The sequence below is a fragment of the Branchiostoma belcheri genome, unplaced genomic scaffold, assembly GCF_001625305.1.
Source record: "Branchiostoma belcheri isolate BF01 breed outbred unplaced genomic scaffold, Haploidv18h27 scaffold50, whole genome shotgun sequence".
In the NCBI taxonomy this organism is placed as follows: domain Eukaryota; kingdom Metazoa; phylum Chordata; class Leptocardii; order Amphioxiformes; family Branchiostomatidae; genus Branchiostoma; species Branchiostoma belcheri.
Window position 1 is genome coordinate 2,251,585 of NW_017804132.1, and position 19,011 is coordinate 2,270,595.

At 41.1% G+C, this 19,011-nt stretch overlaps 2 protein-coding genes across 2 annotated transcripts in view; both read right to left on the reverse strand.

Moving 5' to 3' along the window:
* Positions 1–256, reverse strand: part of LOC109480259 (tenascin-like) — a 3,901-nt gene extending 3,645 nt beyond the window's left edge. Inside the window, exons 1-2 of the mRNA XM_019782409.1 lie at positions 240–256; positions 110–153 (exon numbers count right to left, since the gene is read on the reverse strand). Of these exons, the coding sequence (XP_019637968.1) occupies positions 110–153; positions 240–256 (61 nt within the window). The remainder of the gene's footprint in view (positions 1–109; positions 154–239) is intronic.
* Positions 257–16,506: 16,250 nt separating this feature from the next.
* On the reverse strand, positions 16,507–18,432 carry LOC109480391 (salivary glue protein Sgs-3-like). The gene is made up of 2 exons (XM_019782590.1): positions 18,266–18,432; positions 16,507–17,833 (listed from the first exon to the last, which is right to left on the reverse strand). The coding sequence occupies exons 1-2, from the start codon at positions 18,393–18,395 to the stop codon at positions 16,791–16,793; spliced, it is 1,173 nt and encodes a 390-aa protein (XP_019638149.1). The 5' UTR covers positions 18,396–18,432; the 3' UTR covers positions 16,507–16,790.
* Between the last annotated feature and the right edge of the window lie 579 nt (positions 18,433–19,011).

The window sequence follows — 19,011 nt, forward strand, 5'->3', positions numbered from 1 at the left end:
CATGAACCAAAACCAACATTTCTGTGACAGTTGGTGCTATATGGTACATACATGTATATTATATAGGCCAGCAAGCTATCAAACTTTCTGGATACTATTAGGTTCTTACTTGTCCACTGGACTTTAGTACTTGGTGCGCTGTCCCCACCACTACTGACAGCTACAACACTGATGGTATACTCAGTTCCTGCTGTCAGACCGTTGAAGGTGTGCGTCAGTGTGCTGCTAGGAACACTTGCAGGTGTGTCGCTGCCATGGGCAGGTGAGATGCTGACTCGGTAGGTCTCTGTACCACCCGTGGCAGGTGCTGCCCAGGTGATTTTAATGCGGCTAGTTGTCACCTCTGCTGGATCAATGGTGATCTCACCAGGCTGGGCTGGAGCTGGAGGAATTGGCCACAGAGGATCAGCATTAGATTGAATGATTGCTATTAATAATGACACAACTTATTATTAGCAGCACATGAACATGCTCAATAATACAATTTGCCATCGTGACAGTGAGTGTATTAGTCCAAACAGATGTGGCTTACAGTAACCATTTTAAACTGATTCTTTTAATGTAGGGGCCGATGGTTTTTAAATGAGGACGGTACATTGTACACGTACATGTATGTGAATAGCTAACTTTCACTGCAAATAAATAACAAAGTGTAGTTGGAGGGACATGTCACATGTACATGTATCTGCAAATTAACCAAGCTATATGAAACCACCTACTCCCAACTATTCACTAACCGCAAGAAATCTTATCTTCATACTTAATCGCTAAGAAAAATTTGATAATCACTATAACTTATCTAGTATATGTCACAACAGTATGTACATTGTATGATATTGTTTGTTTTCCTTTAGTTACTATCAACTTTTTGGGGGGTCAAATAACCTCAAATTTAAGGTGTGTATGCACTGCAATTAAGCAAATTCTCAACTCCCCCCCCACACACACACACACATACATACATGTACAATACATTTTTCCTATATCACTAAATTGCAAAGATATTTATTTCAACATAAGCCCTTGGATGGCAAGATCTAGAATAACTCAATGAATAACAATGGCATTGTGCTATCCAAGAACTATTGGACAGATGCCCTATAAATAAGGCTGTTATTTTCTCTCTGGTTTCAGCATACAGAACATTTTACATGTATCTCTCATGTGCTTACCACCATGGACAGAAATAATTCAAAATAAATCCACTCTCATGTCATGAAGTGGGTAGTGACACTGTGAAACATTCTGATAAGTACTACTTACTTGTCCACTGGACTTTAGTACTTGCTGCACTGTCCCCACCACTACTGACAGCTACAACACTGATGGTGTACTCAGTTCCTGCTGTCAGACCGTTGAAGGTGTGTTCCAGAGTGTCGCTAGGAATAGTTGCAGGTGTGTCGCTGCCATGGGCAGGTGAGATGCTGACAGTGTAGGTGTCTACAGCACCACTTGTAGGTGCTGTCCAGGTGATCTTAATGCTGTTAACTGTCACTTCAGGTGCGTTAACTGTTCCAGGTGTGCCAGTAGCTGGACAGGTAACAAGGAAAACTCCTCAGGCTTTATCCAACATACAAAAGTCTTATAACGTATATTATAAACTATACCACAATAAGGGTGCTCCGAGGTCATCTTGCAGATAAATCATTCTTGGACTACTTCATCATATTCTGTTAACAGCTATTCAACACAGAATTACCGGACTATACTTTTTTAGTCAAACATTCCGGAAACTTACTTGTCCACTGGACTTTAGTACTTGCTGTGCTGTCCCCACCACTACTGACAGCTACAACACTGATGGTATACTCAGTTCCTGCTGTCAGACCGTTGAAGGTGTGCGTCAGTGTGCTGCTAGGAACACTTGCAGGTGTGTCGCTGCCATGGGCAGGTGAGATGCTGACTCGGTATGTCTCTGTACCACCTGTGGCAGGTGCTGCCCAGGTGATTGGGATACTGCTTACTGTCACTGCACCTATGGTGATATCACCAGGCTGGGCTGGAGCTGAAGGAATTGGCAGAGGATCAGCTGCATAATTCTAATTTTTAAACTTAATATCAGAAGATTTATTTCAACTTCTAAATAAGGCCACACCAATTTAATTTGTTGGTTCTCGGATTTTTCAGAAAAAAATATGAAGTGACAGCTGAGGGCGAAAAAGAATAAATTTAATAAAAACAGGTCTAGCCATCCTATTATAGCCCCAAGACTTACCTTAGTGCTTTGATAGGAGCCATGAAGTCAACACAAAAGGCTGGGTTAAAATTTAAACAATGAATTTTAAACTTTTAATCAAACCACTGCATTGACAGATGGAAAACCTGTAACATCTAGGGGAAAAAAGGACATTCCTCAACTGTTGGGGGCAAAATTTGAGCATTTTTGAGTTGATTCAGAACCAGAAATTTTTATTTTGGAAATCAGACAAAAATGAAAAGGCGAATCAGAGAAGCAACAAATTAAATTGGTGTCACAGTGGACTAATATTTGGATGCATCACACACACATTTACAGATCAGAGTTGTAAACTTACATTCAGAAATTCTGTATGTAAATGGAATCAAAGTTTCTGTAAACATAATTGACAACTTGAAGTTATTGTAGTTCACATTACTCATGAACCAAAACCAACATTTCTGTGACAGTTGGTGCTATATGGTACATACATGTATATTATATAGGCCAGCAAGCTATCAAACTTTCTGGATACTATTAGGTTCTTACTTGTCCACTGGACTTTAGTACTTGGTGCGCTGTCCCCACCACTACTGACAGCTACAACACTGATGGTATACTCAGTTCCTGCTGTCAGACCGTTGAAGGTGTGCGTCAGTGTGCTGCTAGGAACACTTGCAGGTGTGTCGCTGCCATGGGCAGGTGAGATGCTGACTCGGTAGGTCTCTGTACCACCCGTGGCAGGTGCTGCCCAGGTGATTTTAATGCGGCTAGTTGTCACCTCTGCTGGATCAATGGTGATCTCACCAGGCTGGGCTGGAGCTGGAGGAATTGGCCACAGAGGATCAGCATTAGATTGAAACATGTTTGCTACAACCCAACATAACAGCACTCATGAATATGCTGACATTTAATACAAAGCCATTATTGACAATGTATTGGTCCAACCAGATGTGGCTTACAATGGCTATCTTAAACTGATTTTGAAGAAAAAAAACCTAGGGGCAAATGGTTTTTAAATGGTAATGGTACATGCACATGTGTGAAGATAAGTATGTGAATAGTATTAGCTAAGTGGTTAATAGAGCATGTGGCACGTTAAAAGAGCATGTGGCTGCATCAATACCATCGCGGACTTGCAGTTGCCAGGCAACAGAGGCCGTGGCAGGCCGAGAAAAACTTGGTTAGAGTGCATTCGGAAGGATATAAAGGAGTGTGGTCTGTCCAGCACAGACCCACAGGACAGAGCCAGCTGGAGGCGAGGTGTCCAGAACAGCCGACTGCTGCCCACCCCTGGGACAGGGAAACCGGCAGCAGTGAAATCTAAACCAGGATAGTGAGTGAGTGAGTAAGTGGTATTTCACTACAAATGACTAACAGACCCAGTGTCATTTGAGGGACATGCCATAGTACATGTATCTGCAAATAAACCCAGCTCTCTTCACAGCTCACTCACCTGAAAAAGTTTTAATCTGATACTTGATCTCTAAGAAACATTTGATGATCATTATCAGTTACCCCTTGTGTTACAATTATTACTTCTACATCATTTATCTTCCTTCAAAATCATTGACTAGAAAATAAGTTTGGCTCACTGGAAATGTTCACTGCAGCTAAGTTGAAAAATCCTTCACACAAGTCTCAAATTTTTGGTTGACAAACCTACCCTTTACCCAAAACATTGGCAATATGGATAACGCTTTGACATGTTGTATGGTATATAATACATGACCATTGTAAATCCACTCTCATGTCATAAAGTGGGTAGTGACACTGTCAATAAGTGTGAAACATTCTGGGTAATATCCTTACTTGTCCACTGGACTTTAGTACTTGCTGCACTGTCCCCACCACTACTGACAGCTACAACACTGATGGTGTACTCAGTTCCTGCTGTCAGACCGTTGAAGGTGTGTTCCAGAGTGTCGCTAGGAATAGTTGCAGGTGTGTCGCTGCCATGGGCAGGTGAGATGCTGACAGTGTAGGTGTCTACAGCACCACTTGTAGGTGCTGTCCAGGTGATCTTAATGCTGTTAACTGTCACTTCAGGTGCGTTAACTGTTCCAGGTGTGCCAGTAGCTGGACAGCAAACAAGGAAAACTCCTGTTTTATTCAACTCATGAAAACAGGTCATCATGCAGTTAGGTCATTATATTTTATCTTATTCTGTTCACATCTATTCAACATTGATCGCACTACCTGACTATACTTTTCGAGTCAAACGGTCTGACTGGATACTATTACATGTAGGTACTTACTTGTCCACTGGACTTTAGTCCTTTCCACACTGTTCCCACCACTACTGACAGCTACAACACTGATGGTATACTCAGTTCCTGCTGTCAGACCGTTGAAGGTGTGCGTCAGTGTGCTGCTAGGAACACTTGCAGGTGTGTCGCTGCCATGGGCAGGTGAGATGCTGACTCGGTATGTCTCTGTACCACCTGTGGCAGGTGCTGCCCAGGTGATTGGGATACTGCTTACTGTCACTGCACCTATGGTGATATCACCAGGCTGGGCTGGAGCTGAAGGAATTGGCAGAGGATCAGCTGCATAATTCTAATTTTCTTTTCTACAAAACTTGATATCAGAAGAATTTTTTCACCTACTAGATAATACTGTATGTGCATGCATCACACACACATCTACAAACCAGAGTTGTACAATTCTAAGTTCAGAAAGATCAGAATTCTACATGAAAATCAAGTCCAATTTCTGCAAACATAATTGACAAACAGGTAAGCTCACATTACTCCTGTCCTATGGTACATGTAAGGGCCAGCAAGCTATCAAACTTTCTGGATACTACAATGTATTAGGTTCTTACTTGTCCACTGGACTTTAGTCCTTTCCACACTGTCCCCACCACTACTGACAGCTACAACACTGATGGTATACTCAGTTCCTGCTGTCAGACCGTTGAAGGTGTGCGTCAGTGTGCTGCTAGGAACACTTGCAGGTGTGTCGCTGCCATGGGCAGGTGAGATGCTGACTCGGTAGGTCTCTGTACCACCCGTGGCAGGTGCTGCCCAGGTGATTTTAATGCGGCTAGTTGTCACCTCTGCTGGATCAATGGTGATCTCACCAGGCTGGGCTGGAGCTGGAGGAATTGTCAGAGGATCAGTTTAAGTAAAATTTTCTACAACACTTAAATGACTTCATAACAATTGCTTCACCATTACAGAATATAATGGATGCATCACACATGCACACTTTTAAAGACCAAAGTCATAAAATTTTACATTCAGAACATCAGAATTATACAGATCCAATTTCTGCAAACTGATTTGACAAATATTTAGGTTTGCACGCATTACTTATGAACAAATACCAACATTTCTGTTAGATTTTACTTATTTATAAGCATTATATGGCTTTTACCCTCATGTCAGGAAGTGTGCAGGGACACTGTCAATTGTTCTGTACAAGTACATGTACTTACTTGTCCATTGAACTTTTGTACTTGGTGCACTGTTGCCACCACTATTGACAGCTACCACACTGATGGTGTACTCGGTTCCTGCTGTCAGACCAGTGAAGCTGTGCTCCAGTGCAGTTAAGTCACTGACACTTGGGTTGCCACCATGGGCTGGCAGAATGCTGACAGTGTAGTTGTCAACAGTACCAGTTGTAGGGGCTGCCCAGGTGAAGTCAATCCTGTTAACTGTCACATCAGCTGGATCAATGGTGATCTCACCAGGTTGGCCTGGAGCTGTGAATGTTGGAAGAGGATCTGATTTCAGTTATTTGAAATTTTTCTTACATCTCTAAACTTCTTGTTTACAATTTGGCACAAAACTAAAATCATCATTTGCATACCCTAACATTCCTACTTTTTGGGGAGAGCCACACCCCACGCACGTTAAAGATCCCACCACACTTATCAAAAAGAGTATGGGACCTTCCCGGTGTGAGTGGTTCAAACATTACAGTGTGGTCTCAGGTTTGACATCTTGAAGAGGTGATAGTCACCTGTTATGTCAAGCCTTCCACAAATGTGGTAAATCTTCATAAATTAATAAATGTACTTACCAGGAACTGGAGTGGTTGCTGTTGTTGGGGACACCTGGGACCAAACATCAAGAAAAAAAAAATACACATTAAATTACATCATTGTACACATGTTGATTTATCCACATACATTGTACGAGATGGGGTTTTGTGCGCGTGAAAAATTTGCGCGTGAAAAACTTGCGCATGAAGAATCTGCGCGTGAAGATATGCAAATTAGCTGACTCCCAAGGGATTTGAAAACTTTTTGCTGTTTTAAGCTTAAAAGTTGGAAAAAAGACAAGAAAATAAAAATCTAACATCATTTTGCTTGCATTCTAGACTACATACCCTTGTTTTGTCCATTTTTTTGTGATTTTAGGTTATTTTGAAAGGTAAAGTTTTCACGCGCAAAAAAGGTTGAAATTTGCGCGTGAAAGAATTTGTTTAAGAAGGCATGAAATCAAACTTCTAGAATGGAAAAGCTTCAGATTGTTACATTTTACCATCCTAAACCTCATACTAGTAACTTTTCCATGTATTTCTTACGAATTTAAGTGATTTTCAAAAGGTCAGGTTTTATGGAAATTATGCAAATTAGCTTATTCCCAAGGGACCAACATTTTCAAACAAAAATTTTGGCTAACAGAGGGAAAATTATACCAGAGGACAACATTTTCCTGCCTAAGAATTTGGTACTGCATATTTTCTAACATATTTCTAAGACTTTTATTTTTCACGCGCAAATTTTTCATGCGCAAGTTTTTCACGCGCAAATTCTTCACGCGCAGAAAACCCGTTCCCCATTGTACTTATTGCACTGTGTGTATTCAATGTGCTACTTCTTTGTTTGTAGGTATTTGCACATTCTGAAGACCTTACAAAGGTCTTTGTACTTGTGTGTACATTATTATAATATGTGAAGACTGACAAAAAAATCTTGATACTGGTACATAGAATCCATCAAGCCTTCCTAATGGGTTATGGATAGTAGAATTCTGCAAAAATAGGGCCAGCAATTGGCCAGGGGAGTGAGTTGCAGTAATGGTAACATTTTCTCTTTAACTTTAAGTTTGAAGAATCATTTTCCCTATAGCCAATGTAGTTTAGTCTGATAGAGACTACCACAACCACCTGCCAAAATGTAAACATCAGCCTTAACAAACTATAACTTATATAAGCCCACATGGTATGTCCCATTACTGTGGCATGCATTTTAATATACATGTATATGAAAGAATGCCTACTAGATGTTAGAAATTCGTCCAATGATTTTAAAAGCCCATTCTCATCCCATATACTACTCACTGAGCACTGTATTACTATTAGGTAGACCAGCCTTATGGAACGTTATGTACCAGAAGATGCCTTGTACCTAAGTTATTATCATATGGATGTACATGTAGACTGATGTTCATCCCTAATGTGTAGCTTCATGCAGTACACAAATGTGAATTTTCTGTTCCAGAAAGAAATTCAGGCCAAATGCGAGCCAGCAAAAGGCAATGCCCAAGAATATAATGGTTCTTGACTGATAGTGTCAATTATGTCATGTCAAGCTGACAGTGACGCTTAAAATTTGTATGTTTACATATAATTCTGCATTCAATTTCGGCAATAAAATGATAAACAAAGTGAACATAATGCATACATTTTAAAATCTTGGTATTTCTTATGACAAGGTAAATCGGTACAAATATATATAAAAACCAATCTGTATCAGTATCTCTAATTCAGGTTCCAAAGACAAATTCAACAATCACAAGGTAGTAAACATAAATGACCTAATATTAAGTCATTACACCATGTTTGAATGTAGTAAGTTATTTACTTCAGCCATTTAGTCTATAACTCTAAGATAATGAAAACAAGTCTTAAGCATTATACCGAAGGTGGGTCCAAGCAAACATCTAAACCCTTCAATTCAGTGTACTATACAAACAGCAACAGGTAACCCTATGATTAAACATTAAGGACATACGTATCAAACATGGAGCCTATACAATATTCACACACCTACCTGAATATTCACTAGATGTAGCAGCACTACGTAAAAGCCGAGGGAACTTAAAGCAAGCTTCATGTCGGGAAGAAAAGGACGAACAAACTGGATAAAATCCGGGCCAGCCGGGGTTCTGGATGCTTGCAGTGTACCGTGGAAATCCTTGGGAATCGAACTCGGGCCTACCACCGTCTTTTTCTCACAACATAGCGCTTTAGCGGCCAAGAAATAAACTGAGAGAAACGTCCCTTTGATCCTTAGATGTCTATCTACAAGGCAGGACGGTATTACTTGTAAAACTTGGCGAGGATTTCCGTATAATTCAAACTATAAAGCGACCAAGGCAAACAAGACAACATGATTCTATCCATAGAACTCCACTTCCTTGTATGCAAATAAGACTGTCCCATTCAAATTTACGGGGGTGTTTAGCATGTGATTATTTTGGTATTATATGAAAATGCTCATAGATTTGACAAGAAATATTCCTTTAAAGACCTTATTTAATTTTTATTTTTCTGAAATTTGACGTTTTATAGGACAAAAACTCAAGTGTTTCAATCGCAAGAATATTGACATAGACAATGGAATGGTCCATGGGTGTAACTTTTTTGGGCACGTATGCTCTCGATCCCAGGCCGGAATGTGCTATATTCGCCTTAGCGAAGCCAAAGCCAATTTTCTGTCATCAAAAGTACACATCTAAGTACATATATCTCACAACTAAAGCAAAAACTACACAATGCTTTAAGATTGAGGTTAGTTTTAGACGTAGACGAGCATTTCAAGCATCAGCTGCGTTGATAGAGACCCTGGGTACGAGTTTAGAACACCTGTATGACGTATTAGGGCGTGACCTGTCCCGAACAGTCATGATCAGAGGCACAGTCATAGCGGACGTTAGAGCCTTGGGATTACGTATTTACATGAATTTGCAGAAAACCCTGGGAAGTTGGACAGACAAAGCGGAGTATATCACATTAAACTTCATTTTCTTTCCTCTTCAATGCATTTTTCGCAATTCTATGCTAAGAAATTAACAAACGATACAGAATTTAATCTCTAGTGGGCATATTGACTCAATGGGATTTGATTGAGTAACACTAATTACGTATGCATTGCTAATCGATATAAAAGAAGACTAGCTGTATACTGATAGATCATTATTTATCGCTTATACTCTTGACTGAGTCATTACATTGAGATTTACATGTTGAAAGACTTCATTAGCACGTATTTACCTAACAAACAATGGTTCCTCCCGGTCAACATACCACTATAATAGAGAAGTAATAAAGCGGATGGCCGCAAATACAACGCAAATGGCGGTGCTGTTGTCCACGAGTTTCTAAATTCTCTTGATACAAGAGGGAAGTGGAATTAAAATCATTTGGGACAGATAGAATGGTACAAAAGGCATAGGCCGCAAGACAAAACAAGAAAATGACCCCCTACCAAAACCTGTTCTTAAAAAGTAACAGATAAGGAGGAAAGAAAAGTTGACACCTCTGATTTTTTGACGACAGGTGCTGCTCTACCTCAAGGCCATTGTCCCATAAATACCCATAAATCTGCATAGTTTACTTACTGAGGCGTCGCCCAAAGGCGCGATTCAAAACAGGTGCGGTGTAATCGCAAGCCCTTGAAATGCGTTGCACTTGACGGTTATATTGGGTGCTTATCATGAGAGAGATCTGCAACTGTAGCAAAGAATGTGGCCTCTAAGTTTCAGGGTTCAGACGAGACGTGTGTTGTTGTTTTTTCTGTGCTTTAGGGGACTTTCATGCGCGCGCGCGCACACACACACACACACACACACACACACACACACACACACACTGTGACACACACACTGTGACACACACACACACGCACACTCACAGTTGATGCAGTTGTTGTAGTTGCTGTTGTACTAGCAGTTGTTGTTGCTGCTGCTGTAGTTGTTGTTGCTGGAGTTGTTGTTGTTGCTGCTGGAGTTGTAACGGTTGTTGTTGCTGGAGTTAGTGTTGTTGTTGGTGTTGTTGTTGGAGTAGATATTTGAGCTGTGGACACCTGGAGCAAGAGACATAATTATGTGTCAGAACACAAAGAGTACAATGTACTAATTAGCAACTGTTGCTGTTATTTCCAGAGAAGGATATCATTGCTTCAAGTCTGCACTACGTTCTAATGCTCCAACATTCTTTCATTGAATACTAATAGTGCTTAGAGTCTAGGATTCTGCGATATGGGATACTCTCAAAGCAGAGGTTTGGGTTATTTTTGGCGCGTTTTTAGGCTTTTTTATCACCTGGGGTTTCTTTTCTACACTGGAACTTCTTTCACTCCCCAAAAAATCCAGTGCAAAAAAAGACACCCCGATAAAAAAATAATAAGTAACCAAAAATAACACAAACCTCTGCTTGGAGAGTAGGTACGGGTCGCATGTAATGTCGTACTGGGGCTTTTGGAGGTCTTCATGGTCATTGGGAGCTTTTGTGTGCTATTTTCTGATTGCATATGGACAACATAGCCGGCCTGGTTGAATTACCCCTTTTTTGTCTTTTAACTGGGGTAATCAGAAAACAGCCGAAGACCACCAAACCCCCAGTTCTATAAGCCTGCTACGGAGGCTATGTAGGGCCATGTAGGTCGTGTGTTAAATGTCGTACAGGAAAAGCGCTGGGCTTCGCGCCACCCACGTGTTCCATCAGGGGCGAGTGAACTCGGTACTAGGACGGACAGAGGTCCGTGTTTCCGCCGGAGGAAATCCTTGTTTCTCTGGGAATCTCACCGAGAGTAACTTCTCACTGGTACCGGCAGGATGTAAGACCCGGATGGTTTATCTATGCTCTAGCAGACGCTGTGTATTATTTTGCCATTAATTCATTTCCTTGGTTCCTCGATATGTCAAACACAAAAGCTGCCAATTCTGAATAAAGTGTAGTGAGAATAGCGTCTTCCGCAGACTTCAAAATTTCTAGCACCGCGCAGCTTGAGCGAGGCACTCCGGCCAAGCTGGAGTTTAGGATTTAGGCTTATTTTTCGCGCTTTTTGTGTGTTTTTATCGGGCTTTGTTTATGTACCGGTTACACCAGCCCAACAAGTGGCAAATGGTAACTGAATGTCCATTTTGATAATTTCCTGGCAGCCGCCAACAGATCTACTTAGAAATTAAGATCTGCCTTGCTTTTTTCGGGCGAAGAACAGTGTCGGGCCGCCTATATAAATATAATGTGGTGTAATGTGTCTGAAAGAGGAACCTAATTGGCTACCTATTGACAGAATCATTAAGAGTGATCAGTAAGTATGTTGATACATGTGTGTTCCAATTCAAAAGCATGTGAAGCGTTACATTCCGATATTCTGCTACTACCGTTGTGTTTTACGGTTGTTCGTGTTCAGAAATATTATAAAGTATTATAATCTTAATCTCCAAGCAGATTCGGTGGGGCAACTTTAGGTTGGCCGCCTGTATCCATTAGCCGCCTGTATCCAACGTTCGTGGGGCGATACGTTGGATTATGACACAACAGTGCGCCACTGTACAAGCCCAGGCCTGGTACTAACCAATGACATTTACACTGGCTTAATGACGTACAAGTTATTTTGGGACGCGGGGATTTATCCGGACTTCTTCCTGCATGTTCACCCTCGCCAAAAAGGTCATGTTTTGGGTGTGTAGTTTGTGGGTTTGTACACATCATTTGGTGGTTGCAAAGACAGAATCAAATTGGCCTGGGGCAGTATCCATTGTCAGACAGTTACCATTTCGATCGCCACCTTGGGTCTGGCCAATTAATACAGCCTCAGGCAAATTTGGTTTTGCCTTTGTACAGCCACCAAAATGCTTGGAGATTAGGTTTGTGGATATCATAACTTGAGTAGCTGTGTGAATTGTGTGAAGTGGAAATTTAGTCTGTGGATAGGTATCGGTAACAATTAAAGGGCGCGTTCGATTCTGGGTCCTCTATGGGATTCCTATGGTACTGCAGCAGAACCGTTTTGATTTATTTGTTTCGCTGCCATAATAATTGGACTGTGCCCAGTTTGAAGTGTTTGTCACGCTACAAATGAACTCTGCAACGCGAGCTTTGAACGTACACTAGTCTCTACCGGTTTTTCTGGGGTTACAAAGAGTAGAAGTTGGCCAAATAGACAGATAACATGTCAGGGGAGTCTGTCCGCTAAAAGAGTATAGTTCAGAGTGTCAAACTGTACTCCTTTAGCGGGCAAAAAGCGGTCTATTGGGCCATTTTTTCTCCTTTTTCCAGCCGCCTTTGAACTTGCTTGTGTTGAGGCTACGTACACTGCACTTTCAGCTGTATCTCACAGTCCACAACGTGCACGTCACGTGTGATCATCAAAACAGGGCGGAACAAATTAGGCAAACAACTTCAACTTCCGTCATCAAAGTCTTCATTTGACAAAAACACGGAATACCAAGTGGCCCTCGTGTGAACTTAGCTTTGCTGGTGCAACATTAGTTAAGTCAATTTTCCGTTGCACAATCGTCGCATACAGCTTAAGTTCCGGGGATTGAGTTACAGACTGCGCAAATGAGGATCAGTTCCATAAAAACAAAATATCGATCTTTATAATTAAATTTTCGAGCTTAACGACCGTGCTTTGCGTGCCATATGTGCACGAATTCGTTTCGTATTTCTATCCTACCACCAAAAAGAATGACGCGACTGCATGAAAAGAGGAACATAATGGCTAGAGTTGCAACCATAAAACAGAATACATCTACCTATACAGTATACAGCCTCTACCATGCTTCAGAGTCGGCTAGAAAGAGTAGAAATAGCCAAATAATATGCCAAGAAAGTTAATCCGCTACAGCCTCAACCAGGCTTCGGGAGGCGGCTGGAAAGAGTAGAAATCGGCCAAATAGAGAGATAGCATGCCAAGAGAGTTGGTCTGCGAGCTAGAGAGCGGGAGCGGCAAACTGTTCTCTCCAGCCGACCAAACTCCCTTGGCATGCTGTCTCTCTATTTGACCGATTTCTACCCTTTCCAGCCGCCTCTCGAAGCCTGGTAGAGGCTAAGTCCGCTAGGGGAGTGCAGTTCTCCGCTTCGGCAAATTTCTGCTCTTTTCAGCCGCCTGGTGCCTGGCAGAGACGCACACGACCGTGACACACGACCGAAAACTAATGAACCACGGCGATATCTGTAGATCTAGAGCTCTTCCTTCCCCTTTTCCTTGTGTCACGAATCACGGTTTAAAAAAAGAAAATTTACTAGAGCTGATTAGATTACAGTGCAGTCACCTTAGCCCTAGGCCGTGGTGCGATTTTGATGTCGTGGTATTTTTAAGCAGACCCAACAGCCGACAAGGATCTAGACAGCCTTGTCGGGAACATTTAATAGGCAGCCGAAAATTCAAGGACACATCCCAAGAATGCCCTTAGTGTGCGATCTGTCTAAGCCCTCGGTAATAGTAATAGTAGAAAGAACGCTTCCTGATACGACAGTCACTCAATAACAAATTTTGTTCCTGAAACAATGAAGTCGTTTTGTGTCTGAGAAATCTGCTCGTCCGCCATTTACTGCAAGCAGCATTGTTGACTTAACGTTGCAGCCGGAAAATGAAACAGGTGCCCTTTGCAGGGCGTAGCAACCGTAGCAGGTGAGCTTAAAGCAATCTGTCGTCTCAACATGTCTTAACACACGGCGTTGTTTCAAGTATGTAAACCTGAACAGTTAGCGGTATCGCCTTACCTCAAAAAGCCCGCAAATGTTGGCCGCCAGGACGGCACACGCCCATAATGTCAACCTCTTCCCCATGTTGTTACCTCCTCACGTTCAAACCCTAACTCACTTTGCAGGTAAACGCGAAATTAACAAGGCCCTTAAAGGCCCTTGTGGACTCAAGGTGGTCGCAAGAATCCGCCTGTCGACTTGTACATATACCCTGACGACAATTTGATTGTTCTGCTGCGTTAGAAAAGATTTTTTGGGCGTCCCCGACAAGGAAGTTCCTGAAACGAAAAATCAAGAACCGACACAGTCAGCAGCCCTGCGGCAATAAACAACCAGCACGAGCAAACTTTGTTCCTGTTTATGCAAATTAGGTTGTGCGAACATGTGACGCGGGAAGGTGTACAGGGTAAGGCAATGAACGTGATACTAGACTTATGATAGCCTCCATCAGGCCTTCCTGCGGGGGTACGGATCGTAGAATTCGATAAAAAAAGGGAAGAATAATTGGAAGGTTAGTTTTTTTTTCCTACGAAGCATATAAATGAACTCTACAGTGGCCAAACTCTCCTGGCCAATTATCTCTACCTATTTAGCTAAATTATACTGATTTTGAACCCACTTTGCCAGTCTCGTAGAGACTAGACCCAGAGCACGCTAGCTCCAGAGCTAGCCAGGGAGTGGATCAAGGTCTAACTGAGGAGGGCTGTGGTAAAATTTCCTTGGGGCGTGTTAGCCCTGGAGCCGAGGAACTGACCTGTGTAGGCCCTGGAAACAGTCTGACGCCCAGGCTATTAACGTGAATGTCGCTTCTAAGACAAGAAAATCCGCACTGTAAATTCACTACGGAGGCGACTAACTCTACATTGGAACAATTTCAAACAGAAAAGCTTATTTTCTACCACCAATAGGACGAAAATTCCAGGCTGGTTTCTGAGAAGCCCCTCGGAGCATAAATCCATAGACTGATCGAGGGTTAGATCAACAGCTACTAGAACTTTGACCGTAAATGTATGTCACTCTATAACACAAAATGTGCTATAGGGTGATACTGTCATATGATTCCCTAACAGTTCAGAGTTCTAGCTTAAAACAACAGTCAGTTGTGTACTAGACAGCTGTTTGTACACTTCTTTTCACCAAACATGGCATCTTTTTAAGAATTATGATTTGAAAACATTGATATTTGTAGAAAACCTGTTTTGGTAGTACATGCCGATTTGTTAATGCTTATGAAAATGTATGGCTGATATTTTGGGCTTAATGGGTCCTGAAAATAAATTTGCAACAAACAAACAAACAAACAAACAAACAAACAAACACACAGATATGCACACATTTTAGCAGCTTTATTACTGCATTTTTACTGATTAGACATTGTTACTGAGGCACTGAATATCATTTCTTTGTAATAATATACATTTGTAAATGACATCAAGATATTTGTCAAGTAAATATTAATGTTTTCTGAATAAAACTCTATACAGCAACATTATACACATATTGGTAAGTACATATCAGTAATTCATTATATTGTTTTACAAAATCTTGAGCTGATTAACATAAAATGAATTGCAACAGAACACAAAGTTGATGACAAAAAATACCTGAAAGTATTTCATACCAGTATTGCTTTTGTTTCTCAGTATTACTGTATTGTGCAAATTTCAATACACACTCAATTACATGTACTGATCATATTTGAGTTTTAAAAACTGTCATCAAGTTTGCAAAACTCAAAGTGCTCACAAAAATAACACTAAATCTAGTACGAAAAGAAACAAATGGTAGAAGTAAAACACAGTAAAATTCAAATGAGACGAATTTGATTTACCACAATTAAAGTGTTACAACTTACAAGACAACATCAGTAGTTAGGCACTATTGGCATGGTTACAAAACTACAGTCAATGAATTGTAGTGGATTGATAGATTGAGAAAATCTATATCATTTCCATGCTTTTCTTTACAAGTAGTACATCAATTCAAAATATCTACATTTCTTTCTTGTTTTCAAAATGATACATGTATAATAGACATATGTTGTAGGTTTCAACTACATGTACTGACCTCCTTGAACAAATTGTCATGTTGCTTCCTTGCATCCAACTTTTAAAAACACAAAAATTTCTATTTTTCTACTTACCATTTTCCAAAAAAACTTCACTTCCAGCCCTCAGCTTCTAACACACTACTTATGGAAGACATTTTCTTTTGCTATTATATGTTTAGAGGCATTTGCAAAGTACTTAGTACAAGTACAATATGAGTATTTCAAGATTTTTGACTTGGAATGCACAGCTGGCATATAACAAAGATTTTGTGTGCCAGATCAATGGTAAGGCAATCACAGGTAAATTGATATCAATCCTTCTGTATTTTAACATTAGGGTTCTAAGTCATTTAGTTGCCAGAACATACTTGGCACTACAAGGCACCCTTTGGCTGCTACAGGTTAAGTAGCTGAGCTTTTTTCCTCTGGTAGTTAGAAAGATTACAAAGTAAAACAAAAAAAAAGATAATTCTACCACACAAATCTTGGCACTCACTGTTTTTCAAACTGTTTTGAAATAAAAACCTTTCAGTCCAAAATCATAGCTGAATCATAGTCTAGTCATAGTTAAGAATTTTATCCCCCCACCCCACCCTATCGTTGTATAAGTTTTAGGCTATTTTTGGTAGGAAGTTCAAATGTCATGATTAAAGTTCATAAATATATATTGTACTAGTAAGGCACATTCTTTACATGGCATCTCTGATATCATACACACATTTCTGATTATTATCAGTAAAAGAGTTTAAATCTTGTAACTTGTATGAAAACATCTACATCTTTTGCAAAAACATGTACAAAGCTTACTACAAATCATGCTTGGTACATAGACCATAGGCTATGTACATGTAAAGAGAAGTTTGCTTATGTGTCAGTCTTGGAGGCTAGTTAATTATACATGCCATTGATTAAATAGTCAATTTTTGAGTAGTGTCGTCTCTGCCAACTCTCGTACCATCTCTTTCCAACAACGACAACCACCGCGAACAGGAACAGGAGTCCGAAACACATGGCCACGATGAGGGAACCATACGACGACTTTCCCATCTTGTCTGCAGTTGAAACCGACTCATTTCTGTTGGCGACTTGTGGCCCTAAGGTGCCCTGTACCAGGCTAGCTTGTGTAAGAGCTTCTTCGCCTTTAGCAGTACTGCCAGGCATCAACTTTTTGGTTGTAACTGCAGCTGTAGGTTTGGTTGTAGGTGGCTGTGTATCCTCTGCTGTAACATCAGGACTCTTTCCAGTGCTGCTGGCTTTGGTTTGAGCTACGGTTGCTTCTGGAACTGGGTTGGTCTTGACGGTAACCGCTTGCGTTTTCTTTGACGTTGTGGTGGTTGGTTTAGTACTGGGCAGAGGGCTTGGAGAAGGCTTCTGCGTTTCTGGTGGATTTGTAGGTGGTACGGTTTGGACCTTGCTTGTCGGGGCTTGTGTAGGCGCGACCACTGGCTCTGTGGTTTGCTTCACTTCCTCCACAGCTGCCTCTGGAGTTTTGCTTGCCTGTGTTGTCTGCACGCTCTCATCAACTTTGGTTGTGGCCTTGCTAACAACTGTAGTAGTCGTGGTGGTGGCCGTCTTGGTTGTTTGCTTCTGTGTGAAGGTTTGAGTTGTGAGTGACTTGGGTGTGGTCGTGGTTCTTGTAATGGTTGTCAGCTGGGTGGATGGCTTGGTCGACGTCTGTTCTTGTTGTGACCCTGTTGGTTTTGGTTGTGCCGTTGTCTGTTGTTGCCCTTCAGTTGCAGGATTCGTCTCTTGTTTTGCAGTAGTTGTTTGTTGTTTTGCAGCTGTGCTAGGCTGTTCAGTGGTTAGTTTAGCCTGTGCCTTTGTTGTTACAGTACTTGTTTCCTGCTGTTTCTCATTGAACATACGTTCCTGTGGTATCACCTCTGGGGCCTTGGTGCTGGTTGTCTTAGTGGTCACAGTGGAGGGTTTTTCTGTTAGGTGATGAGAGAAAAAGCAAAATTATTAGTTATTATTTTAACAGTCAGGAATACCATTCAGCTACTTCAAGTAAAATGTTACAAGGAAACATTTCAATCTTGTTATATGTTATAGCATGAAGTTCATCTGTGTTGGCAGTAATCATAGTAAAAAGCCTTGTGTGAATAAGGTCATGTGTCTGTAACCGTAACTCTTGTGAGATCACATTGTGAAGTGATTGGTCATTAATAGCTTATTATCCTGATGAAGGTGACAGTGGTTGTTTAAAACTTGATCTCTGTGTAATCTTTGTGTTGGAATAAAGTTAAACATTTTACCATTATTACTATTGTTTATGTACTATTACAGGTTTATTTCTAGAAAAATTTAGCATGAGGGAGCAGATCACTAGCTTGTTTACTTGTCTATGTAAATGATTAACACACCTGTAGTGGTCCCCCCCAGTGCCTCCACCTGTGGTATAGCCCTACTGATGACAGCGAGCGTGTATCCTGCCAGCTCCTGGTACACACAGGTCTGAGGGTCAGGACAGTTGATGTGGTAACAGTTGTCCATGTTAGTGTCATCATGGTATACAGCTACAGAGCACTGGCCTGGAACAGACATGGGATTGGTAAATATACATGTAGATTTAGTGATTCACACATACAGGACAGTTGATGTGGTAACAGTTGTCCATGTTAGTGTCATCATGGTATACAGCTACAGAGCACTGGCCTGGAAACACATGGGACTGGTAAATATACATGTAGATTTAGTGATTCACACATACAGGACAGTTGATGTGGTAACAGTTGTCCATGTTCGTGTCATCATGGTATACAGCTACTGAGCACTGGCCTGGAAACACATGGGACTGGTAAATATACATGTAGATTTAGTGATTCACACATACAGGACAGTTGATGTGGTAACAGTTGTCCATGTTAGTGTCATCATGGTATACAGCTACAGAGCACTGGCCTGGAACAGACAGGGGATTGGTAAATATACATGTAGATTTGGTGATTCACACATACAGGACAGTTGATGTGGTAACAGTTGTCCATGTTTGTGTCATCATGGTACACAGCGACAGAGCACTGGCCTGGAAATACAATAGGCACAATGTCTTTGTAAACATCAATGTAGATTTGATTGTGTCAATCATTATAAAAATACACTGTATATA

What these genes read in the sequence shown, in the direction of transcription:
- LOC109480391 (XM_019782590.1), bottom strand. Translation starts at nt 18,395, where the DNA reads ATGGACAACTGTTACCACATCAACTGTCCTGACCCTCAGACCTGTGTG. An exon ending in ACTGGGGGGGACCACTACAG is followed by an intron (nt 17,834 to 18,265) that starts GTGTGTTAATCA and finishes ATCACCTAACAG; the next exon opens with AAAAACCCTCCACTGTGACC.